This window comes from Schistocerca nitens, chromosome 4, assembly GCF_023898315.1.
Source record: "Schistocerca nitens isolate TAMUIC-IGC-003100 chromosome 4, iqSchNite1.1, whole genome shotgun sequence".
Lineage (NCBI taxonomy): Eukaryota > Metazoa > Arthropoda > Insecta > Orthoptera > Acrididae > Schistocerca > Schistocerca nitens.
Genome location: NC_064617.1, coordinates 197,498,439 through 197,525,996, shown reverse-complemented (window position 1 = coordinate 197,525,996; position 27,558 = coordinate 197,498,439). Strand labels below are relative to the sequence as shown.

General features: G+C 39.0%; 1 protein-coding gene across 1 annotated transcript in view; it reads left to right on the top strand.

Annotated features, from left to right (window-relative positions):
* LOC126253156 (uncharacterized) overlaps positions 1-27,241 on the top strand; it is a 169,627-nt gene extending 142,386 nt beyond the window's left edge. Inside the window, exons 7-11 of the mRNA XM_049954314.1 lie at positions 5,465-5,782; positions 21,399-21,677; positions 24,659-24,973; positions 25,060-25,220; positions 26,840-27,241. Coding sequence (XP_049810271.1) covers positions 5,465-5,782; positions 21,399-21,677; positions 24,659-24,973; positions 25,060-25,220; positions 26,840-26,920 — 1,154 coding nt within the window. The 3' untranslated portion in view covers positions 26,921-27,241. The remainder of the gene's footprint in view (positions 1-5,464; positions 5,783-21,398; positions 21,678-24,658; positions 24,974-25,059; positions 25,221-26,839) is intronic.
* The last annotated feature ends 317 nt before the right edge of the window (positions 27,242-27,558 follow it).

Sequence of the window (27,558 nt, the reverse complement as noted above, 5' to 3'; positions counted from 1 at the left end):
AGCAAGCACTGCTGACACGCACTAAGCTGGAGACACCTTTGGCATTAGTGGTAAGTGCAAGTCAAATGATTATAGGCCAGAAGATTCATGGCAACTGCTTGTATATTCATCCTGCAAATTGTTGCCATCACAGCATAAGTGGAGAGTATGTGACCAAGAACTCCTGCCATGTATGAGTCAGTTAAATACTTTCATCCATAACTAGAAGTGAGGATGTTCATGATGTGCACAGATCACAGATCACTGTTCTGTGTGTTCAAAATGAATAGTGTCAACTGCTCTCCCTGCCAGTTCAATTATGTAGAGTTTATAAGGTCATTTTGTACAGAGTTGAGGCACATTTCCAGAATTGATAATGTCGTGGCTGACTCTCTCAGGTGTCAGCTATATAGTGAGCCCTATTGACTTTTCAGAACTGGCACATGCACAAAAGAATGACCAAGGGCTCTGAATGTTCTTTACGATGCCACATCAGCATTGCAGCTGCAACTTGTTGGCATTCCAGGAGAAGATGGCAGACTATATTGTGATGTGTCTGGAGGAAGACCTCATCCTTTTCTCCCATCACCACTCCAACAACAAGCCTCTGATGGTGTCCACAGTCCAAGCTACCTTGGAGCCCATCCCACCTTTCGCCTCATGTCACAGTGCTTCGTTTGGCTAGGTATGGAGAGGGATTGCAGCAGTGAATGTGGACGTACCTTCAATGCCAGCATTGCAAAGTGTCCCATTATTTACGTATGCCAGGAGGTAACTTTCCACACACAACCTCTCATTTAGCTCAATTACACCTTGATGTAGTGGACCACTTTCCCCATCGAATGGCCAGCAATATCTCCTTACAATGATTAACCAATATACCTGCTGGCTGGAGACAACGCCTTTGGATGACATCACCATGGAAACCTTAGCCTCTGCCTTCATGTCAACATAGCTAGCTGGGTCTAGCTGTCTGCTCCACATAACTGCTGATTGATTCTGGCACTTTGAGTATAATGATCATTATTATTATCTATTTATTTCATTTCACTATGAAAATCAGACCATACTCCATTAATTAACTGTATTTTCTTATTCTTTATCAAATTTTGTCATCCTAGGTAACATAATAGTATTGTTTTGACACAATTATTCCCTGCTTTGAGACCACATAATGTGGACAAACAATGGTTGGAAAGAATAAAATACTCTAATGACCCATCTTTCACCTTGTTTCTAACATGTCAGGGCTCTGTGCATTTGGCAACCATGTAAAGTTATACAATATGTGGCCTATTTCATAAACTAAACCTGCATGTTGATTTGTGAGGACATGAACCAAATTTTTTTTATCATACTGTTCATATGGATGTTAAAATTGAAGGGTGGATTATGGCCAATGATTATGCAAACATTTTATGTGACCAAATTTACAAATGTTAAGTGATTCTCATGGAAATAATTTGAAGATAATCTTATAGGGCTATAAGACAGCCTCTAAATTGTGTGTGATACCTTTGCATACAACACACAGCAAATGTGAGAATTACTCTTTCTTCCATTTTTTTTCTACTCTCAATTATGTCAAGGAAAGTCATGTACATTGTGAACAGTAACATTTTTTGGAAGCAAAGTGGATAAGTAAATTTGTCACTATGACAGATAACAATGGAATAATAATAATATTAAAAACTAAAACCACACAGTTCAATAGAGTTTCTTCTTAGGCATAGAATAAATACACACGTCAGTGCCCTAGGCAGTGAGCATGTGAACTTCTTTTAGGTAACTTGGCAATCAGCTGATCATGCTGCAGAATGCACGATCCCTGCCATCACCAATTCAGCCCCCCGTAGAGAAGCAGAACAGCATCTGCTACCATCATCCCTAACACCATTGAGAAATCTTGATGGAAAATGGGCTCCTGCTGTTCATCGGATGGTCGTTTGGTCATAGAAGGTGGGGAATGCAGTTGGCTGGTTGTAGAAGGCAGAGGTGCATCAAAATAGCCATCAAATACAAACACTGGCTTGACACAATCGATGGAGATGATGCTGCACTTGCCCTTTAGCAGGATGTCCATTGTTTTATCCATGTGAGTGAGGCCATCATGAGGTCTGATATATGGTGATAAGAGAGATGCTTTAACTCCATCTTGTTGAAGCATGACATGAGTGCTGTTTGTTAATTCTTTATGCACAAATGAAGGACATGAACTGTGTCATGATGCCAGTTGAGGTCGCATTTGAGCAATGTATTCTTGAGTTGAGTTATTAAGTATGGTTGATGTAATGCTCTTGACTTAACAGTTTCCCCTGATAGACTAAGTGTCTCTCCAAAAATGAGCTCTGCCAGTGTTGCATCAGGGTCTGGGTTTTGTACCGTTCATAGGTAAGGTCATGGCCCAATTTGTATAGTAGCACATGAGCACTGCTTTCAAGGAGTGGTGTCAGTCCTCCATCATCCTGTTCTGCCTGGGTGGTAGCTTCTGGTTAGTGCCATGTTGCTCCACATAATTTGCATCTCTGTGTGAAAAGTTCAGATTCAAACTGGCATCCTCTATCAGTTTTTATGTATAGCTGACAACCAAATGAAGCAACCCATTGTGCCATTAATGCTACTGGAAGTAACTCAGCAGAGGTATTGTTGACCGGGATTCCTTCAGACCAACACATTAATCTATCAGTAGTAGTTGTTAATAGGTATTGCTGTCCTCCTGATGATGTCAGGAGTCCCATGATGTCCAGGTGAATGTGGGCGAATCTCTCAGTGACCTCCAGAAAGCTGCCAATAGGCACGTTTACATGCAGTGTTACCTTGCTTTATTGGCATTTTGTGCAAGAGTGGACCCACTGACAGCAATTCTTTTGGATACCTGGCCAAAGGTAATGAGAGGCAATGAGTTTTGCCAACACTCTGATGCCTCAGTGACAGACATTATGTAGACCATGGAAAACCAATTTGTGCTGTCCCACTGGCATGTAGGCCATCCTGTGTGCTGTGCAGAAGGTTACAGAGTTCCTGACCAGTCTGTTGTGTGTCACATAGGTGTGAGAGATCGACAGTCTTCATGACTGTGCTAACCCGAGACAAGCTCTCAACCACTATGTTCTCGAGGCTCCAAGGATTGAGATGCTTTGTTTGTCAGTCTAGAATTGCGCTATGTATTCGAGGTGGCTAAACTGCCATCACAAACACTTGTCATTGTTTTGCTGCAAGATATATGTAAACATCTTACGATTGGTGTGTATGGTAAAGATTCTTGCTTGCAGTTGGAAGTGGAAGTACTTTACTGCTCCATACATGGCTAACAGCTTGCGATTATACACACTCCATCTTTGCTGTGCTTGTGTCAGCTTATGCAAAAAGAAGGCAAGAGCTTGCCATGTGTCGTCTACATGTTGCTGAAGTGCAGATCTGATTGCTGTTTGACTGACGTCTACAACTAAAGCCAGGGAGTTTCTTTGGTATGGTGTGCAAGGAGTGCAGTATTGGTAAGAGTCCTCTTGGCTGCCTCAAATGTGTTGATCATTGTTGGGAACCATTGCAGTAATGCTTTGCCCTTTGGCTTGGGGCCTGACAATGCAAGCATGAGTTGTTCCTACACTTCAGTGGCATGTGGCAAATGACATTGGTAAAAATTGAACATGCCAAGGAATCTGCGCAACTCTTTTGAAGTAGCCAGTCGTGGGAAGTTTAACACAGCCTCAACTTTCGCTGGTGGTGGGAACGAGCCTGCTGATGAAATATGATGTCCCAAGAAAGTCACCCCTGGTTGACCAACCACACACTTCAACACATTTAAGATGATGCCATAAACAGCGAGACGTTCAAAAACCTGGGTACGATGCTGCTGGTGAAATTGTGGCATTTATGAGAAGATGAGGACATTATGGAGGTAAGCAAAAAACGTGGCAAACCTCATGGTACAGAAATGATGAAGGCTAAACATGATATCCTTCATTTCAATGACTGCTTCACAGCCTATGCCTTATGGATCCTGTAGTGGACTGACAAGGCAGCCAGTCCACAGTGATGGGTAACCGAAAGGCACGCGTACACACACGCCGACTGGTGTTAAGTCTGAAACAGGATACGTGATGAAAGCTATAAAGAAAAGAATGGAGCTTCTCGTATACTTAACTTTAATTCATTGTGGTACATTTCTCTTGATAATACAAGTGAGACTCTCTCCAGATATTGTTAATGCGCCTTGCTAGGTCGTAGCCATGGACTTAGCTGAAGGCTATTCTAACTGTCTCTCGGCAATTGAGAGAAAGGCTTCGTACGTGTAGTCGCTAGCAATGTCGTCCGTACAACTGGGGCGAGTGCTAGTACGTCTCTCGAGACCTGCCTTGTGGTGGCGCTCGGTCTGTGATCCTGACAGTGGCGACACGCGGGTCCAACATGTACTAATGGACCGCGGCCAATTTAAGCTACCACCTAGCATGTGTGGTGTCTGGCGGTGACACCACAGATCCTTCCCACCAACACCAGCTCTTCTGACCTGCACGGGTGGGAAATTTCTCTGCAATACATCCTACATTCCTGTAACCCTCCTGGCCCCAAACTTTGTTATTCACTGTCCTCACCCATACGGCCCCTTCCCTGTTCCCATTCCAGCACTAGACAGCTGTCATTCCACCACCACAATCAGTCATTTTATTTCTCTCCTTTTCCGCTGCTCCCCCCTCCTCACTTCTCTCCTGCCCGCCATCTAACATGCAGCACTTCACTGTCCACCACCCCACCATACTATTCCTCCCCCTCCCACCCCAGCCTCCTCCTTACCCCCACCCACTTAGTTGCTGAGACTGCAGTCGAGTGTGTGAGTTGTGCTTGCATGAGTGTGTGTGCATCTGCATATGTGTGTCTATTATTGAAGAAAGCCTTAATGGCCAAAAGCTATAATTGTGAGAATCTTTTTGTTGTGCCTATCTGTGACTCAGCATCTCTGCTATATGGTGAGTAGCAACTTTGCTTCTCATAATATTGAAAACTTTATTAAGTGTGAATACATTATAACATATATTCAAGAATATAAAACATCTGAATCAATGAGAATATTTGTTCAGGAAGTCCTGAAAATGCCATTAAGATTGCATCAAGACTCCAAAAGAAATAAATCATATTCTTCCAAAATGTACACTTGTTTAATTATAGTGTAGCTTGAGTGCAATAACCTGTTGTAGTTAATTACTTGCACACATCATAAGACCTTTCCCACTATTAATGCACAAAAATCTCTCAGGCTAAACATGTTATTTTTTAAAGATCCTTACCAAGATGATTAGTTATTATGATGATTATTAGTGTTTTAGGGTGCACAACCCTTACCAAAATGTAACAGTGCATGCTATAATACTATTACACAAGTGGGTAGAAAATATATACTATTTCTGTTTGTATTAAGTCTGATAGATAACAACACAAATAACGTTTTTATTTGCCATTTATTAATAGTCATAATCTCATTGAATTACAGGTCCACAACTCTCAGCAATGGTACAAGATGATGCTACAGTGTCTGATAGTGTTAGTATGCACTGCACCATTCCCAGGAGCCTCACATTCTGTCGCTTCAAACCTCCTTACAATGATTCAGCATTTGTACTGTCTCCTGGTGTGATCACAGGAAACTACAGCTATGTTGGAGCTGGACTCAGTCATGGTGATTGTGGTCTGCATATAAAAAGCATCAGTGATTTTGACATTGGCCCTTGGCAGTGTTCAGTAGGTTGGCAAGAAGAGGGCTCCTCACACTATGCCTCTGTTATTATTGGACTGGGAAATTCTGCCAATGGTAAGTGCATACATGAAACCAACACACTTTAATTAAGAAGTGCATCACAAATTTTGGAATGTATACATTTATATAATTTTGTTAATGACATTGGACTACATTCTTACATACAATGTTCATTATTGTTCTGCCGTGAGTGACAATAATTTTGAATATGCACCTTAAAATTTACTATTCTTCAGATGAAAACATTTCATTTGTTTTTATTCATGGTTTCATCTTTCCGTGCTCTGCCTTCTCATTGATACAGTTTATCACTTGTGCTTGAGTTCTTACTCGAATATTGCAGTTCTGAAATTTATGACTGATGTTTAAGGAGAAAAGATAACAACTCACCAAATATTTGAGATGTTAATCATTGACAGGCATATCAGTTTGTTTGAAAAGTTTGATTATTTTTGGACAGATCCTTCTTCAGAACTAATACACACATGCAGGCGCAACCGCTAATTGCAATAGATCTGTGTTAATGAGGACTCCATTGACTTGATATCAATATCAAGAATGTACTAAGAATAATTATTTAATATGCAAATGTAGACACTCTTTGGTAGTCAATATTAGGGGAACAAAATGACATATTATTACAAATCTTGCAGAGGCAGAAGGTTATTTTGTGTTTTCAAAGTGACCCCCATTAGCACCCAAACAACAGTGTGGCACTGAACTGTTGCCCAAACTCTGTCTGTCAGTGTTGCCGGCATGAGAGCTGCCCAGGATGCCTCGATGGTTTCTCATAGCTCATTCAGTGTAGCTAGCTTCTGTTGATAAACTTCATCTTCCAGTGTCCTATGTGGGTAGAATTCAACAGGTGTAAGGTCTGGAGACCATGGTGGGACTCATATGTTCCTCTTCAACCATCCATCATCCAGGTAGATTTTGGTTCTGACATATCTGTGGTAGCGAGGCAGAGTGCTGCCTTGTTGTAGGTAGAATCTTTCATTTCCAAGCATCTCTTAGATGGCAGGTAAAACTGATGTTTGCAGCATATGAAGATACACCTCACCATTTATGATACCTTCAAAGAAGAATGGGGCAAATCAAATCAGGCAACGATATACCACATCACACATTCACACCCAGTAGTTTAACATGTTTATCAACACAAATGTAAGGATTTCAGGAGCCCAGTACAGACAGTAGTGGTGGTTTACAGTATTGTTCAGTTTGAACTGCACTTCATCAGACCAGGTAACCAACCTTGCAAACTGTTCATCCTCGGGAAGTATGCCTTCAAACCACTTGCAGTACTCTATCATTTGATTTGGGTCATTCTCTTTCATTGCATGCAGCAATCTTGGAATGTACACTTTGCACTTTGCAGCCTTCAGAATGCGGAAAAGCAGAGAAATACAAAAAAAAAAAAAAATCTGGGTGTGGTGGTGGAATGACGGCTGTGTAGTGCTGGAATGGGAGCAGGGAAGAGGCTGGATGGATGAGGACAGCAACTAATGAAGGTTGAGGACAAGAGGGTTACAGGAACATACAGTGTATTGCAGGGAAAGTTCCCACCTGCAAAATTCAGAAAAGCTGGTGTTGGTGGGAAGGACGCATATGGCACAGGCTGTGAAGCAGTCATTGAAATGAAGGCTATAATGTTTGGCTGCGTATTCAGCAACAGGGTGGTCCACTTGTTTCTTGGCCACAGTTTGTCAGTGGCCATTCATGTGGACAGATAGCTTGTTGGTTGTCACACCTACGCAGAATAAAGCACAGTTGTTGCAGCTTAGCTTGTAGACCACATGACTGGTTTCACAGGTGGTGGTGGTGATGATGATGATGATGATGATGATGATGATGATAGGTGCAATTCATACACATGGTTTATAGTCTCACACCTACACACTTCCACATTGTTCCTTCACAGTTTATTCACATGCAGATAAACTTGAGCCAGAGTCTAATAATGCTATATCTGTAATTCCTCCCACATTGATATAAATTATTGGCTGTATCACCACTATTTTTACTCTGTTCAACCCTGATTCCTGTAATAAATCACTTTCTATTTCACTCCTGCTTTCCTCTTGCATAATGGAAATATCTTTAGATCTTTCTCCAAAACATGCATCAGTATCCCCTTCAAACAGATCCTTAATAGCAAACTCAACATTCTCTTCTTCACTTAATTCTGCCAATTTTCTGGCAATTTTAAATTTTAGTTTACCTCATTCTCAGGCAACAAAGCTTTATGTAATTTTGCATAGGACATCCAATCACTCAAATCATAATCAGCCTCCTCCTTTCCTAACCATCTACAATTAACATCTTTCAGGCTTGCATCATCATGGGTTAAGAAAACATAGGTTTCAATTTTATCTTCTGGGAAACCTACAGCAACATTCTCCATATCATTACACATTTCCATATCCACATTGAACGCATTATCCCTACCAGTTATCACCTGCACCCACGAGCACAGTAACATTATCAGTAAGTAATTTACCAGTGTTTTCTGCATTGTCAAATACACCACTCATATTAATCTTTACATCACACTGAATAATCCTCTCCTCACCTTTCCCACAATTCTCCATACTATTTCCAATAAACATCTCTACCTGTTCATCACATCCATTATTACTGTGAACAATGCCCCTTAGTTCCATATCCACTTCTGTTTCTCCTTTTGATGAAACTACCTCTGTCTCTGACCTTTCAATGAATTTTGCTGCACACAAACCAATATTGTCCTCCTCTGCTTGTAATTTCTCTTCCCTCTTAAACATGTCATCAATGTTAAACTCACACTATTCATTGCTGATATTAGCCTTGATCTATTTTTTCCTGTTATTCCTTTTATCTCTATTTCTGTAATTGTTAAAACCTCCCCACAGATTTTCTTTTCCTAAGACAGTATCCATATGACATTCCAATTTCCCTATTTTTTATGCTGACTTTACTACTCATCCCATCATGTCCTTGTCTGGCCCTGTTCACAAAATTACCAGCCCCCCTGCGGACCTTGAGTGAGGCATCAATTACTTTTTTGACCGCCTACCCTGTGCATTTGTATCTGGCATTCCCTCTATTCTCACACCTTCTCTATCACTCCTCCTGTGATCAAAATTGTCTCTTCTCCCCCCAAAATTTCTGTTATATCTTTGTGGCCTGCTTCTCCAATCTCTATCCTGATTATTCTAATCACTTCTATCTTCTCTCCGCCTGTTATGGTTATTATTGTACTCATAATTAATACTGTTACCCCTTTCATGATACATTCCACTCTCCCTCTGTTCCATGTATTTAGGTCTGTAACATAATGCCCTTTCCATATTATCCACAAAATTAAGAAATTCTTCCAATGAATCTGTTGCACTGTGAATCAAATCCCATTGCAAATGTTTTGGTAATCTTCTCCTTAGTGTTGATATTTCTGTTAATACACCAAGTGGCCTATCCAGTTTATTTAATTTACTCAGCTCTCTAACACAGAACTCTCTCATACTTTTCTTTCCACTCTTGTAACTCGATCCATTCAAAAAATCATTTTGCAATCTTGTTTTGCCTGGCCCCAGTATTTGTTGAAGAACAGGTTTTCAAAGGTTTTAAAATCACAAAATTTATGATCACTTTGGTTAGCCCATGTTTGAGCTCCTCCTTCCAACTGCCTCGTAACATATTTAATTTTTGCCTGCTCATTCATCCCTGTCACAAAGTTATCCTTACATGCAGCTAAAAAGTCAACAGCATGGTATTTACTCTCCCCACTAAAAGGTTTTGATTGAAATCCATGCCCCATAGGATATCCCAACAACAAATTTCCATTCCCTGCTGCTACAGTCTTAATTGTTACCCTCAAGACATTTATTACCCCTTCTAATTCCTTCTTATTGTCAGTAATCCCCTTATGGCAATCCAGAACTCGTATCTTAATGGATTCAATGTCTGCCTCTGTTTCTGAAATAATGTGCACTTCCATTCCTGTGCCAGAATCTGCCCCACAAGATGACTTTGCACAGTGACCACCTTGGCTACTAGTTCATTTTCAACCTTATCAACTCTCTCAATAATTCCCTCAGCAATTTTAACCGTGTTTTCGACTGTATCTGTAATTTGAGTGAATTTGAGATCTAGCTGATCAAATTTTTCACTCACTGTCTTTATTTTATCACTAAGCCTTAATTCCATATCCCCTATTTTTGAATCAATTTCTCCAACTATTTCAATTTTTATATTCCCCATTTTTGAATCTATTTCTCCTAATTTACTACTAAGTTTTACAGAAAATGCACTCAGGTTACTTCCTGGTATCCAACCTTCAGTTACTCCTAACATCCACTGATTCACCTTCACTTTGAGATTCACACATCACATCAGCCATGGCTAATGAAAGGGCACAATTTTGCAATGTAGCTACTGGCTGTACTTATCTTTTATATCCTCGTGTGACACGATGTCTGCAGTCAGTGCTGGCAGCACAGCTATGCAATGATTCATATTCAGCGGTGTGGACACGCAGCAAACTCAATGAGGAGCAAGAAAACATTGTGTGGACCCTTGGCAGCTTTGACTGCTTTACCCGCAGCAACACGTGGACACGGCACAAATGACGGTTTTACCTGCGGCAACACATGGACATGGCACGGATGACAGTTTTACCCATGGCAACACATGGACATGGCACGGATGACAGTTTTACCCATGGCAACACATGGTTGACTCACCAGGCTGTGTAAATGACTGCCTCACAATTGCAGTGGCCTTATATTGGTGTAACCAAGGGGCAGCGCGTATCTTGTCCAGCACAAACACGCCACTACTGCTAATGCACCGATTTAGCTCAGAGCCCCCACACTGGCTGTTCAAAAGCCTAAACATCAGACAGACACCCTATTCCAAAATACTATGGAATAGATAAGGACGTCCTATCCCAGATGAGCCCCCAATTGCAGCTGTACTCGGACGCGTTCACTACCTATTTTTCATGTGGTTCATCTGCAAAGGGGGTTGGTAGTGAACGGTTGCATTTGTGCCCCTAGTACTGAGTCATATATTGGCTAGTCTTTGAACAGCAGTGAACTGAATACACAATTGTCCATACCACAACCTTGCGCAAAATGAGGTACACTATACAAGTTCAGATTGAAACTTATTTATTTAAAAAAAAAACACTTCTAACTTTGAGGCTATTCACATTAAAGTTCACAAATCCAATCTGGATTAATAATAATAATAATAATAATAATAATAATAATAATAGGTGCAATTCATACACATGGTTTACTGTCTCACACCTACAAACTTTCATGTTGTTCCTTCACAGCTTATTCCCATACACTGGCGTCCATGCTTACACCCACAGCACTTTGCCGCTCTGAACTTACCACCACAATGGACAACGACCAAAGACCTCCTTTCCCCACTCATATCCCAAGTCCTGAGTCGCGTCACGTGAAACTACACTCCTGGAAATTGAAATAAGAACACCGTGAATTCATTGTCCCAGGAAGGGGAAACTTTATTGACACATTCCTGGGGTCAGATACATCACATGATCACACTGACAGAACCACAGGCACATAGACACAGGCAACAGAGCATGCACAATGTCGGCACTAGTACAGTGTATATCCACTTTTCGCAGCAATGCAGGCTGCTATTCTCCCATGGAGACGATCGTAGAGATGCTGGATGTAGTCCTGTGGAACGGCTTGCCATGCCATTTCCACCTGGCGCCTCAGTTGGACCAGCGTTCGTGCTGGACGTGCAGACCGCATGAGACGACGCTTCATCCAGTCCTAAACATGCTCAATGGGGGACAGATCCGGAGATCTTGCTGGCCAGGGTAGTTTACTTACACCTTCTAGAGCACGTTGGGTGGCACGGGATACATGCGGACGTGCATTGTCCTGTTGGAACAGCAAGTTCCCTTGCCGGTCTAGGAATGGTAGAACGATGGGTTCGATGACGGTTTGGATGTACCATGCACTATTCAGTGTCCCCTCGACGATCACCAGTGGTGTACGGCCAGTGTAGGAGATCGCTCCCCACACCATGATGCCGGGTGTTGGCCCTGTGTGCCTCAGTCGTATGCAGTCCTGATTGTGGCGCTCACCTGCACGGTGCCAAACACGCATATGACCATCATTGGCACCAAGGCAGAAGCGACTCTCATCGCTGAAGACGACACGTCTCCATTCGTCCCTCCATTCATGCCTGTCGCGACACCACTGGAGGCGGGCTGCACGATGTTGGGGCGTGAGCGGAAGACGGCCTAACGGTATGCGGGACCGTAGCCCAGCTTCATGGAGACGGTTGCGAATGGTCCTCGCCGATACCCCAGGAGCAACAGTGTCCCTAATTTGCTGGGAAGTGGCGGTGCGGTCCCCTACGGCACTGTGTAGGATCCTACGGTCTTGGCATGCATCCGTGCGTCGCTGCGGTCCGGTCCCAGGTCGACGGGCACGTGCACCTTCCGCCGACCACTGGCGACAACATCGATGTACTGTGGAGACCTCACGCCCCACGTGTTGAGCAATTCGGCGGTACGTCCACCCGGCCTCCCGCATGCCCACTATACGCCCTCGCTCAAAGTCCGTCAACTGCACATACGGTTCACGTCCACGCTGTCGCGGCATGCTACCAGTGTTAAAGACTGCGATGGAGCTCCGTATGCCACGGCAAACTGGCTGACACTGACGGCGGTGGTGCACAAATGCTGCGCAGCTAGCGCCATTCGACGGCCAGCACCACGGTTCCTGGTGTGTCCGCTGTGCCGTGCATGTGATCATTGCTTGTACAGCCCTCTCGCAGTGTCCGGAGCAAGTATGGTGGGTCTGACACACCGGTGTCAATGTGTTCTTTTTTCCATTTCCAGGAGTGTACATTAATCAAAATAATTCCTAAACAAGGCCACAATTTGTTTAAAATTTTTATAATATTTAAATACTTAAACCTAAATACATTATATATTTATCACCACATGATTTTGTAATTCATTGCCATAAAAAAAAAAAAACACTATGCAAAGGAACTACGACACTCATCAAAACAAAGAACAAGTATTTTCATGTCCATTTTGCATTACACTATTTTCACTCTGCATTTAATACATAATTTTATTCTTAAGCACAGAAAATTAAAATTAGAACTAATTTATTACATGCTATCAGATTACATAATTAGGAATAACTCTGTGTTTTGGCACAGCTTCATCCCTCTTGCTTCATTTAATGACATCTTTGCACAAAATATGAGACATACAAATACTTGTCTGTCACTACAAAGATCGAAACTGAATAATGTCTTCTCAATAAAATAACGATTTACTTTGCAGTTGTTCTAAACATCTTTATAACTGGATTCTACTATGAACTGTTGTGATTGAAGTACACCTGCCCAACACATTATTTCTGCTGTTCTGCTTTAAATTTAAATTATGAACTACTTGGAAGAGCTCCATATTATCCCCTGTTACCTTAAAATGCCCTATTTATTTTGTTCCTAAATGACTTGTATTTCTGAATTCCTGAATTTCCCAGATCATTTTTGTACTTTCTTCTTTCATCCATCAACTGCAGTATTTCTTTTCTTATCCATGGTTCCTTTGCAGGTACTTTCCTTGTAGCTATAGTTTTCTTTCCAACTTCTGGATTGCTATTTTTAGAGATGTCCCCTCCTCTTCAACTGAACTGCATATTGAGCTATTCATCATTCATCTTTAACCTCAGAGAACTTCAAACATGTCTCTTCATTCCTTAGTACTTCTGTATCCCACTTCCTTGGTTTTCAAAGTTCTGTCCAGTGACTGGGGAGCATGTGTTACTGGGTAATGATAAAGAATTCCAAGTTGCCGGTGTTGCTACTATTATTTTCAGCAAAGAAGTTAGTGGCAAATGGAGTGAGGCACGTCTCAAAAATCCTTTTTACATCCCAGCTACCAGAAAGAACTTGTTTAGTGTCAGTGTATGCATGTCGAAGAAAATAACTGCAGCTTTCAAAAAAGATCAAGTTGTCCCAATATATGACAGAGAGACTGTAACTGAAGACGTGAAGGAAGAGAACAATATTTGTAACATGTGTTTCATGACAGAATCCACAATAGGGAGTGAAGTTAATGTTGCAGTGACTGATCTGAAACAGTGGCATCATGAACATGTTAGTACATGAGCAATTGAACAGATGTCAGCAAAAGACATGATTGAAAGACAAAATGTAAAAAAAAAGGAAGATTTTTTCTGTGAATCATGCAGTTCAGCAACAAGGACACATTGTTCAATGAAACCAGGAGAATTTGTGCATTCAGATGTGTGTGGGCCAATGTCAGTTGAATCAATTGGTGGTGCAAAGCTTTTTGTCACATTCAAAGATGATGCAACTGGATACAGAGTTGTGTATTTTCTGAGACACAAATCAGATTTCATTGATTGGTTTAGTGAATTCAGTAATTTTGTATTGAACAAGTTTGGTCAGAATGCCAAAACATTACGTGTGGACAATGGCACTGAATACATGAATTATGGTATGAAGCAGTTTCTGAGCAACCATGGAATTCAGTTAGAAACAACTGCTCCATTTACGCCAGAACAGAACAGTCATTCTGAGAGGGACGGTCACATAATTGTTGAAAGTGCACACACAATTTTGGAAATGAAAAACCTTCTGAATTTTTTATGGGAAGAGGCTGTTAACACTGCTGTATACATATTAAATAGAGCTACAACAAAACGCAATTTGGAGCAAACTCCATAGGAGTTGTGGAATGCATGAAAACCATATGTTGGACATCTTCATGTGTTTGGGTCAGGTGCCTTTGCTCATGTACCAAAACAATTTCACAACAAGTTTGATGCCAAATCCAGAAAAGTTGTATTTGTTGGTTATCAAGGAGAATCAATAATTATCAACTTTATGACCCATGAGTCACACAGTGTTTGTATCGAGGGCTGTCACATTCAATGAGGTTAGCAACAGCTCAGCATCTGTACAAGAAGAAGTTGATGACACATACTTAAACTTCAAGACTGACATAGAACAAGATATCATGGACTGGCACAAGCAAGTTACTGGTGAACCTGCCCAAGCACAGGAAAAGATGGAAATTTCACAAAATGTTGTAAATAAGGCTAAACTGGGAACTGAAGAGCAACCTACCAAAGTGCTGTCAATGCAGCTACAAGAGCATTCTGTCATTCTCAAGCCAGCAAGATAGGAAGTGACTTTGCTCAGTATAATAATCCTTACAGCATCAAAGAAGCAATTTCTAGTCCTGACTCAAAACACTGGAAAAAAGCAATTGAAGAAGAACTGAAAGCTCATGAAGACAACAAAACCCGAAAGATAGTTCCTAGAACTAATAGCCAGAGAGTTATTACCGAGCGAGGTGGCGCAGTGGTTAGCACACTGGACTCTCATTCGGGAGGACAACGGTTCAATCCTGGGTCCGGCCATCCTTATTTAGATTTTCTGTGATTTCCCTAAATCACTCCAGGCAAATGTCGGGATGGTTCCTTTGAAAGGGCATGGCTGACTTCTTCCCCGTCCTTCCCTAATCCAATGAGACCGATGACCTCGCTGTTTGGTCTCTTCCCCCAAACAACCCAACCCAGAGAGTTATTTACCCAAAACAGGTGTTCAAGGTTTTATTTGACACAGATGGTAAGATTACTCAGTATAAAGCACAGCTGTGCTCAAGAGATTTCAAACAGGACTATGGTGTTAACTACAATGAGGATTTTTCACCAGTGATACAATATGAGTCACTCAGAGTTTTCTTGGTGATTGTCACATATAATGATCTAGAGATGCTACAGTTTGATGTTCATACAGAATTTCTGTATGGGAAGCCTTGAAGAAGTAGTTTACATGGATATACCCAAGGGAGTGGTAGTTAAAACAGAGACACCTGTAGTTTACAAACTTGAGAAATCACTGTACAGACTTAAGCAGGCTCCTCAGCATTGGATCAAGAAATTTATAGACTTTCTTTCAGATTATAGCTTTCAAGAAACTGAAACTGATCAATGTTTATTCAGTGGTGTAATCAGTGGTGATATTATCTTGTCAGCATTATTTGTAGATGATGGTCTCATTGCATCAAAGTCAATTGAAAAAATTCAAAAAATTGTTACAACACTAAAAGAAGTCTTTAAAAACACTGTCAGTGAAGGTCACTGCTTTGTTGGAGTGTAAATTGAGTGAGATCTTGTGGGAAAGAAAACATTAATATGTCAACAACCGTATATGAGAATAATAACTGGGAAATGTGGAATGTCTGATGCAAAATGTTCAAGTGTTCCTGCTGATCCTCATGTGAACCTGTTACTTAATGATGAAGAGTTCAGGAGTGAAAAAGTACCATATTGTGAAGTGGTTGGATCTCTTATGTTTTTTTCAGTTATTTCTTGACCAGATATTTCATTTGCAGTGAACAGTGTGAGCAGATTTTTGAACAGCCATACTAATGCACATTGGCAAGCAGTAAAAAGAATTTACAGGTACTTAATTGATACACCAGATTATGGTATAGAGTACACAAACTGCGGGAGCAAAATGCAGCTGGTTGGTTTTATAATAGGATTTGTTTTACTTTTGGCTGGTGGTCCTGTAACCTGGACTTCTCATGGGCAAAAGGTTGTTACTCTAACAAGGGAACCTCCCCATTGCACCCCCCCTCAGATTTAGTTATAAGTTGGCACAGTGGTTAGGCCTTGAAAAACTGAACACAGATGAATCGAGAAAACAGGAAGAAGTTGTGTGGAACTATGAAAAAAAATTAGTAAAATATACAAACTGCGTAGTCCATGCAAAGATAGGCAATATCAAGGACAATGGGTGTCACGGAGCGCCGTGGTCCCGTGGTTAGCGAGAGCAGCTACCAAACGAGTGGTCCTAGGTTCAAGTCTTCCCTTGAGTGAAAAGTTTTAATTTTTATTTTCAGTTTATGTGACAAACTCTTATGTTTTCATCACTTTTTTGGGAGTGATTATCACATCCACAAGAAAACCTAAATCGCGCAAGATAGAAGAATCTTTTTACCCATTCACCAAGTGTACAAGTTAGGTGGCTCGACAACATATTCCTGTCATGTGACTCACATGCCGTCACCAGTGTCGCATAGAATATATCAGACGTGTTTTTCTGTGGAGGAATCGGTTGAGCTATGACCTTGCGATCAAATGTTTTCGGTTCCCATTGGAGAGGCACGTCCTTTCGTCTACTAATCGCACGGTTTTGCGGTGCAGTCACAAAACACAGACACTAAACTTCTTACAGTGAACAAAGATGTCAATGAACGAACGGACAGATCATAACTTTGTGAAAATAAAGAAAGTAACATTTTCAGTCGAGGCAAGACTTGAACCAAGGACCTCTCGTTCCGCAGCTACTCATGCTAACCACGGGACCATGGCACTCGTTTTGCTACAATCTCCTTGATGTTGCATATGTTGCGCATGGACTACTCAGTTTGTATATTTTACTAATTTTTTTTCATAGTTCCACACAACTTGTTCCTGTTTTCTTGATTGATCTGTGTCCAGTTTTTCAAGGCCTATCCACTGTGCCAACTTATAACTAAATCTGAGGGGGGTGCAATGGGGAGGTTCCCTTGTAAGTACAACTGAATCCAAATATGTAGCTGCTGCTACTGCTACTAAGTACGCAATTTGGCTGAGAAAATTACTATGTGGTCTGGGAATCAAGTGTAATGAACCAACTACATTACAAATTGACAACCAGAGCACAATCAAGTTACCAAAATATCCTGAATATCACAAATGCACCATACATATAGAAGTACACTATCATTTCTTACATGAAAAAGTGATAGAAGTAGTTTGTGTGTACCACAGAACAACTTGCTGATTTGTTAAGCAAAACATTAACCAAAGAAAAATTTTTATATTTGTGCTCATTGTTGTTAATTGGTAAATGCAATCACTTAAACAGTGGGAGTATTGGAAAGATTTTTCATAATTTCATTTGCCTGTGTTTGCAGTTCTTGTCCTGTTTATGCTCACATTCTGACTGTTAGTGCATAGAATTTGTCTACATGTTTGCAGCTGTTTATCTTTGTCTTGTTTGCAGTAGTAGTATTCTTTGTAATTATTATTATTATTATTATTATTATTTGGTTGCATGTGAAAAATCAACTATTGTAAATAAAGCCAGTTATTTTAATTAAAAAATAAGTTCATACATAGCTTTGTTAATCACTCTTAGCTAACCTCCACTATCCGCATCAGATAGGCAAATGGGAACTGGAGGTGGTATATTTGTTGCAGTTGACAAGAAACTCAAAGCCATCAAGATAGAAATTGAAGCTGCATATGAGATTGTTTGGGCAAGATTATCAGGGTTGAGCATAAAATGATAATTGGATCCTTCTATCATCCGCCAGATTCATCTCCTGATGTAACCAGTAACCTGAGGTCACTTGTATGTAAGTTCCCCAATCGTACTGTATCTTCAGGAGAGATTTTAATCATCCAGCAGTTAATTGGGAAAATTAAGTTTTGTTAGTGGTTTGCATGCTGAGACATACTGTGAAACTTTACTAAATGTCTTCTCTGAAAATTACCTAGAACAGGTAGCTAGTAACCCCATTCATAATGGAAATATATCGGATCTAATGGCAACAAATAGATCCGACCTGTTTGAGGATGTCCACATCAGATCTGGTATCAGTGGCCATTACGTGGTTGTGGCAACAATGATTACCAAACTACAAGGACAACTAAAACAAGCAGAAAGATATATATGTCCAGTAAACTAGATAAAAAATTAGTACTGAAAGATCTCAATGAGGAACTTGAAACTTTCAGCACAGGGCAGGAGGATGTAGAGGAACACTGGCTCAATTTTGAAATACTAATTGACCATGGACTGGATAGATATGTACCAAGTAGAACAGTTCATAATGTGAGGGACCCTCCACTGTTCACACTCAGTTTAAAGAAACTTCTAAAGAAACAGAGATTACTGCATAATAGGTGTAAAACAAAGCCTAGGGCAACATATGGGCAACGTACAGAGAGATGCTGATTGAAACACATTTGCTTGTCAAGAGAGCAATGTGTGATGCCTTGAATGACAACTGTAGCAGAATATTATCAAGTGATTTTTCACAGAACCCAAGGAAATTCTGGTCATGTGTAAAAACTGTTAGTGGCACCAAAGTTAGTGTCCAGTCCATAGTGAATGATGCAGGAAGTGAAATTGAGGATAGTGAAGCAATGTCTGAAATTCTTAACTCCACTTTCAAATGTTCCTTTACATAGGAAAACCCAGGAGAATTGCCCCAATTTAAGCCTCACTGAAAAGATGAATGAAACAAGTATTAGTATCAGTGCTGTTGAGAAACAACAGAAATTGTTAAAACTGCACAGGGCATTATGGAACTCCTCTCAGATTCTGTAATGAAATTGTGGCTGAGTTTGCCCCTCTTGAAACTATAATCCATCATAAATTCGTTGAACAAAAAAACCATGCCCGTTTCTTGGGAAAAGGCACAGGTCACACCTGTGTAGAAGAAGGGTAGTAGAAGAGATCCACAAAACTACCATCAATATCTTTGACACTGATTTGCTATCAAGTCTTAGAAAATATTCTGAGCTCGAACATAATGAGATATCTTGAACAGAATGATCTCCTCAATGCCAACCAGCATGGACTTTGATAATAATCAATCATGTGAAACCCAACTCACTCATTTCTCACATGATATACAGAAAGCTTTGAAACAAGGCAACCAGGTAGATGCACTATTTCTTGATTTCCATGAAACATTTCACTCAGTACCCTAGCTATGCTTATTGTGAAAAGTATGATCACATGGTGGATCATGTGAAATTTGTAACTGGACTGGGGACTTTTTGGTAGGAAGGATACAGCATGTTATCTCAGATGGAGAGCCATTATCAGATGTAGAAGAAACTTTTGGTTTGTCCCAGGAAAGTGTATTTGGACCCTTGCTGTTCATGTTGTATATTAATGAACTTGCAGGCAATTTTACTAACAAAATCAAGCTTTTTTCAGATGATGCAGTTATCTGTAATGAAGTATTATCTGGCAGAATCTGCAAAAAAAATATGCAGTCACACTCTGATAGATTTCAAAATGGTGTGGAAATTGGCAACTTGCTCTAAATGTTCAGAAATGTAAATTTTTTCACTTCACAAAGCAAAGAAACATAGTATCCTATGATCAGTGAGTCACTGTTGGATTTGGCCAACTTATACAAATATCTGGGGAAGTGCAATCAATCTACAAAGAAGTTTACTTACAAATCACTCATGTGATCAGTTCTAGAATATTGATCAAGGGTGAGGAACCTGTACCAGACAGGACTAACAGGGGCATTGAACATACACAGACAAGGGCAGCATGAATGGTCACAGGTGTGTTTAATTCATGGGTGATTGTCACAGATACTGAAGGGACTGAACTGGAAGAATCATAAAGATAGGTGTAAACTATCCTGAGAAGATCTGTTAACAAAGTTTCAAGAATCATCTTTAAACAATTACTCTAGGAATATACAACAACCCCCTATGTATCACTCACATAGGGATCATGAGGACAAGATTAGAATAATTACTGCACAAACAGAGGCATTCAAACTCATTTTTCCCTTGGTCCATATGTGAATGGAACAGGAAGAAACCCAAATAACTGGTACAATGAGACGTATCCTCTGCCATTCACCTAGTGTAGTGTAGATAAGGATGTAAAGCATCTAAAATGAATCATTGTTGAATCACTTGTGCAATGTAGCTTTCAGTGTAATGTGATTGATGACAATGTTAGAAACACAATGCTAAAACTTAATTTTTTCTTCATTGTTACTATTTAGTGAAAATGTATGGGGCTTGATAAAATGTATAATAATTAAGTAATAATATTAAAATATGAAAAATTGTGTAGTATAGTTTAAAATATGTATTATATCTCAAAATCTTTAAATCATGTAATTTAAAACTTTGAAATAGGGGTTCTTTCAGTGTAATGCATAGAAGTTATAGTTTTTCTTATAAATACATATGAAGGAACAGAATATGTAATTACATAAAATCCACACCCTAGTCTTCAACTTAATTACTACACATAATATGGAAATCTTCTGTGTTGCAGGTAACATAAAATTTGCTGTTCACAATAAACACATTTACATTTTAATGTCACAAGACAGTTTATAGTTACAAAAACACATAAGTAGGTAGGATTCATTTATTTAATGTTGCCCTAGACCTCATGATAAGAGAGAACCCTGAATATTGTAGAATTTACCAAATTGTAACTCAGATGAATTGCCATAAAATAATTAGGAGTGAGTCACAAGAATGTGGAATGTGCAGTATCTTCCTACCTACAGAATGAAATATAAACATTATCATGTTTTAAGTGGCTACAAGGAGACACAATATTGTAATACTACAAGACAGTCCCTAGAGAAATTTTTAGGTAACTCTGACATTAAATGATAACCTAATGGTAGATAGTTTTTTTTTTAAGATGTGCTCTCAGTGTCCAAGATTATAATCTGTGTAATGTAAGTCGGCTTAAAGAACTCCGAAAGCAGTGTTACCGTCAAATTAGAGTTATGTTTCCTATGTACTTATACTGTCCCTTTACTTCTGAATAGTATCAATGCTGATTTGAGTCTGGATTTCAGAAAATGTGTCAGACAGCAAAAACGAAATTCTGGCTGTTTTTGGTTCAAAACTAGAAGTTAGTTGCCAAGCTAACGTAATTCTTGCATATTGTTGGATGCACCATCCCGGTGGATCCCAGATAGTGCCTGAGCAGGATGATGATTTACTTTCAGTGGGAAAATGCAAAATATCTGTTGAAACTACTAATTATTCTGACTCTGGTATCTGGGAGTGTCATATGGGAGGCACATATTCTGCTGGTGATGAGATTATCATCTCAAGATCTGTTTTCATTTCAGGTAAATACTGTAATATATCATATTATATTAACAAAAATCTTAATTTATTTTAGAGAGAAACTGCAGTGCTGTTCCATAATGAAAATTATATTTCATGTGCATTTCTGATCTGTGTAAACTCCATATGCTTATATTTGAATAATTTAGAAGACCTCAATAGCTATTTATACTGTCGCACTTTACACTGATGACACTATTGAATTACAGTTTGATGTTGAATTTTTACTAACACATTTTGTTAATTTTTTTCATCCTACAATAACTGATATTTTAACCGTCATATGACTTTTTCCATATTTCAGTGGACAGTTGTATGGTACTAACATGCAATCCAACATTGAACAAACTACTTCTGGCAAACTATAGTTATCAGCTACTACACTCTTCCTGTTGCCCATATACATAATGTATTGCTACTGCAGAGTAAACACCTTACAGTATGCTTTCAAGCCCAGCTAATCCATTTGATTTTGTCTGAATAATCCTTTCTTTTTGAATAATAGACCCGGTCCAGTCATACAGAAAAGATTAAATTCTGAAATGTTGCCACAGTGTGGAGAAGTACTGTTTTCCAAAATATTTTCCTTAATACAAGTGCTTATTTTACCATTGACTAGAACTAATGATCTGAGAATAATTCAGGAAAAGTAGGGCAAGATTATTTTAACATCTCCAACAACTTTCACTTTCATCAAAATACATAAAAGGCAGTATTGTTTGCCAGGCAAGTGGTAATGTGCACATTCACATGTGAGAAATTTACTCAGTGCTCCAAAACTTTTCTTTTATTGCTTTCATTGTTTTGACCCACCACGTTACTCTGTCAGCTGCTGACAGAATAAATTTGTAACCACCAGAATCTGGTTGGGGCCTACTAAAGCCAAATGTATGTACTGAAAGCTACCCACCAGAATGTCATAATGGCCAGGATAGCAGACCTGTATTGTAGTATTGACATGCAATGCAGGCATGGTTCCAGCATGTAATGGGATGCATGCCCAGATGAGAAAATTGTGAAGGTTATCAAATACAAGTCCTCTCATCTGAGATGGAACCAGTGGCCTGATTTTCCCTGTGGATATATTGCACCAAACTTGTGTGAGTGAAACAGGGAAGGGACAGCACTCAAACTTCAGCCTTGCTGAGAAGTCCTGTAGTATTTCTTTGAAATGAGCATCCATCTCCTCTGCTGAATCAGCTTCATTATAATTACTACATACTGAAAAAGCATTGATTCTCGAGAGGAAGTGTGCCACTGCATTGTAGGCCCCTTGAATATGTTGCACATCTTTTGTATGTTGACTCATATAGTCCAAGGTTGTTGGACCCCATCTACTAATTGCTGGAGTACAGTGCCTATGGCTATGTCACTCATTTCAGTGATGATAGATAATAGGGTATTGGTTATTGGGTGTACTTAAGTCACAGCTTCTTGGAGGAATAGTTTGAAATGTTATTGAAGGCCTTGAGCACTTCCAAAGCCCATATCAGCAGTTTCCTACAATGTTTATTTTTCCCTGCCAGAGTCTGTTAGCAGTGCTTCTATAGCTGCAGCCTGCAGTAGATGCTGCCTATAGAAGTTGATGGTTCCCAAGAACTGCCTTAATTCTTCACACATTTGTGACTGGGGAGAGCTTGAAGCAGTGCTGTTTTCTATGCAGTTGGGAAGAGATTCCTCATGCACTAATGTATGCCCTCAGAACATGACTGTGTCCTGGCCCAGTTGGCATTTTTCCGTATTGATTTCCATGCCATGGTGATAAAGCATATCTAACACAGAACACAGGTGTACCTCATGATCTGATGGATTTGATTTTTAAAAAAATGTCATTGAGGTATGTATAAGAAAAAGGAACATCTCTTAAAATTTTATCAGTAAAATGCTGCTTGGTCTGTGTGGCATTTTCGGGTCCATAAGGCATGAAAAGACACTGATACAGTCCAAATGGAGTAATAAAAGATGTCTTAGATATGTCCTCTTGCATGGAGATCTAAAGGTAAGCCCTCTTGTAATCGATTACACTGAAGACACATGCCCCTGCCAAAGCTTAATAAAAATTCGGAATGTCCAGAATAAAGTACCTGTTTGAAATTGTTCGTGCATTTAGTAAACAATAGTCCTTACATATTCTATCAGACCTTCCTTTTTTGACACAAATGTGTTGTCTAATGGTCTCGCAATCTCTGCATTGAATAACTCATCTGCAATATTCTTTGCTGTACGGAGTCTACCTGGCACTAGGCACTGAGCCTTATAATGAACAGGGCCCCTGCAATGTAAGGATATGGTGCACTGTCTCATCGTTCACAGTGCACTTGACTAAATGTTTGCGCTGCTCAGTAGTGTCACTCATCACATGTGTGAAGGACCCACCCCTCCTTGTGAAAATGATGTTGGCTGACAAGTGTGACATGTTCCACTACAAAAAGAAACGTAAAATAAAATAGAAAGAATTAAACATTTCAGTTCTTTTTTAAATGTTCTACATATATTGTAAAACTAAAATATCAGATTTGCGTTTAATCATTCGAAGAACTACCAAAGGTTTGATTATTTCAAGGCTTTAATGACTATGTTTTGTAATTTTACCATAAGTATATTTACCTGACTTCACAATCATCATGCATCCATTCACTTCATGCACAGGCACATGTAGTCATTCTCTGTTTGCTGAAATGGTAAACCCCAAGGAGCCCACAAAAGAAAGAGTAGTTATCATTGCTTAGACGCCTTCCTGTGGTTAACAGGTAACGGCTATGTACGGATCTTACTCAAGTTAATCCATGATGATAAAAAAGCATTCTGACTTACATTAAAATAATCTCACCCAATTATTATAGTTTTAATTGCTGCCAACCTTGGTTTATGTTGCCTAACCTAATAGTTCATTTTCCAACAAATGGAAGAAAGATATACATTTAGGTACAATAATTGAGATTCACAATTGAAAAATAATAAACCTGAGGATTTCTTTATGCAGGAACAAGATTATCAGCAGAAGAAAACAGTTTGTTAGTCTCCCCAGGAGTTACAGCTTACATTACATGCCTCTCAGTACCTCAGGGCTCAAGTCTTTCTTACTGCAGATTCATACGGCCAGATGGTACAAATATACCTGCAATCCCAGGGGTCATGAAAGAAAAATATATATATTATGGTGATGGACTGGAAAGTGGCATATGTGGTCTGCAGATCAATAATCTGCAGAATGAAGATATTGGTAAATGGACATGTGCAGCAGAATTACAAGATGATAGATCTGAAGCCACTGACATCATACAAATCAACATTAGTGGTAAGTTATGTGGAAAATTTGATAAAACTTTTGAACCATAGTACTCGGTGATTCTTTAACTATATGTCATATGATTTAATTTTCAGAGACATCTGTTGCTTCTGTGAGCATTATAGTTGTAGCTGTAGCTGTCAGTCTAATTGTGGCATCTGCTGGGGCTATATGGTGTGTAAAAAGACATTACAAACGTTCTAAACAGCCTGTGCCTCCCATTGTTTTCTCAGAACTTAAAGAGTCTGTCTCACAAGTAAGTAACATCATTCAGAATTTTCATAGATAACAAGTAGAACCCTCTCAAGATTATGTTATAGAGTACTCATTTCTCTGCATCATTTTATCATGCTAACTTTTATCAAAAGTAATATCATAGCGAAGATGTTGCAAAGCTTCGTGACAGATAAAAATAATGTGTGGGGCAAAATTCAAAGCTGTTCCCTTATTTTTCATACCTTTCTAGCATTCAGGGTCATCTTATTATTTTGTTAAACCTGTGAAGTTGCTCAAGAAAATATTGTTTACTCTTAATATTGTGTGTACAGTAATTTATTAAGCACCTTCTGGGTTTGAAAATCACTTGAGCACATGTTCTATCTCTATTCATCCCATGCTCAATGTTATATTAAATGATATCAATTACAGAAAATCTGACACAGCGAAAACCATTTAAAACTGTCTGCTACTTACAATACTGTTATATGGAGTTTTTTCCATGCTGTAGTGTTATAGGCAGTTAACAAAACCCACAGATTTTATACTTGTGTGAGGAACATACACTGGAACCCATAAAGATTAGAGTTGAAAATTCTTAAATTCAGAGCATTTTGTTTGTGCCTTGATCATTTTTTTTCTGATTGTAAGTTGAAAATGTATTTTTGTCATATCTTGGTATACTTTTCCTATTCAATAATAAATGGCATGCTGCTCAGTCAAGGAAGCAATATTAACTGTTTAATTATTTTGAATTTTGCTGCTAAGTTTGTGGGAACAGCATTCTCATATATTGCAAGTGCCACCAGGTACCCTTCAAGGCATTGTTTGATATGCTAGCCATATCTGAGAGTCTACATGGCACACCTCTCATTAAAAGTAGTCATCATTGCTGTATATGTTTATTGATGTTAAGAGAGCAGTGCGGAGGGAAAGCTGTTGAAAAATCAAAACTCCTTTACTATCAGTATTACAAAACATTTCAGAAATTCACATGTGAACACCATACTATACATTGCAATTGGACACACAATCCAAATTCATTTTGCTTGCATATATAATGTTTTCTTTTGCTTATTTCTCTGAGTGCAATCAACATGGCTCTTTGCAGAGTGATTTTCTTTACAAGATGATAAAAGAGACCTTGAATAGTGTATTCCTAAAAGTAAAAATTTTGGCTTCTATGTTTTTCTTCCCTAAAATCTGACAAATTAGGGGCAAGCAGGCTCATCCACTGATACAGTTTTACCTGTATATATTCTGTAAATAACACATGTTTTTTCTGCAAATAGATGTGGTGTCTGTTGTAAATACTTGCTTGCCTTTAAGCCAAGTATATGAGTATGTGCTTTCACCTTTAGTCTTTTGTTATATATTTTCTTGCTAGTCATGCATGGTGCAGAAACTTCAGTTTAAAGACATTTAATTTGTTCATTGTATATCTGCTGTTGAGAAGTCCATAACCGATTATAAGAACTAACAAAATATGGATAATATGTGATACATAAGCAGTACCAGTCAAATAGCCGTTTTTAGTAATTGTGCAATATAACAAATTTTCCTTTGTTAGTTTTTGTCTATTTATAAGTCAATGTTCAATCAAAAAATTAGATGTCACAAGTAATGTAGTATGGAATTAATACTGCCTTTCTTTTTCAGTCTGATACAGGCTCATATTTATCCAGTGACAGCAGTTCACAAAGTGAAACACCTCAAAGAATGAGTTTAATACACATTTAATTCAGTGAGTTAGCACATGACTACAGCTTTGTCATGCTGTCTAAATTTTGTACTGAATACCTCGATTCCTGTTAAGGATATTATTATTATTATTGTTATTGTCAATATTATTATCATCATCATCATTATGATTACTAATCATTGGTCGTCCCACATCCAGTGCTGGGTAAAGGTCTTTTCTAGACTTTTTCATGTATTACAGCCTTCAGCATTATTATTATGCAATTGTTGATGTATCCAAGTTAACAGAGTTTATATTTTTCTTAAAAATGTGTGCTGCTTGTCTTTAAAAAATTGTGGCTCCAAATTGAACCAAATCATAACATCTTCATTATTTATTTATTTATTTTATATATAAGAAATGTATATAATAATAGAGTTTAAGCTTAAACATGTGTATGTACTGTAATTGTAGGATTGAATATCATGTCACAGTATTATGTGCAAAAGCACCACAAATATGCTTGCATTTTATGGTGAAAATATGTGAAAATTATTGAATCTAGAAGTAATTTTAGTACTGTACATTGATCCTCATAACAAGTAATTTTTGTTTTCAGTCATTGTAAATAAGAAAAAAAAGAACAATAAAAGTAACTGCTTTTCAAATTATATTATTTGCGAGCTACTTATAAACT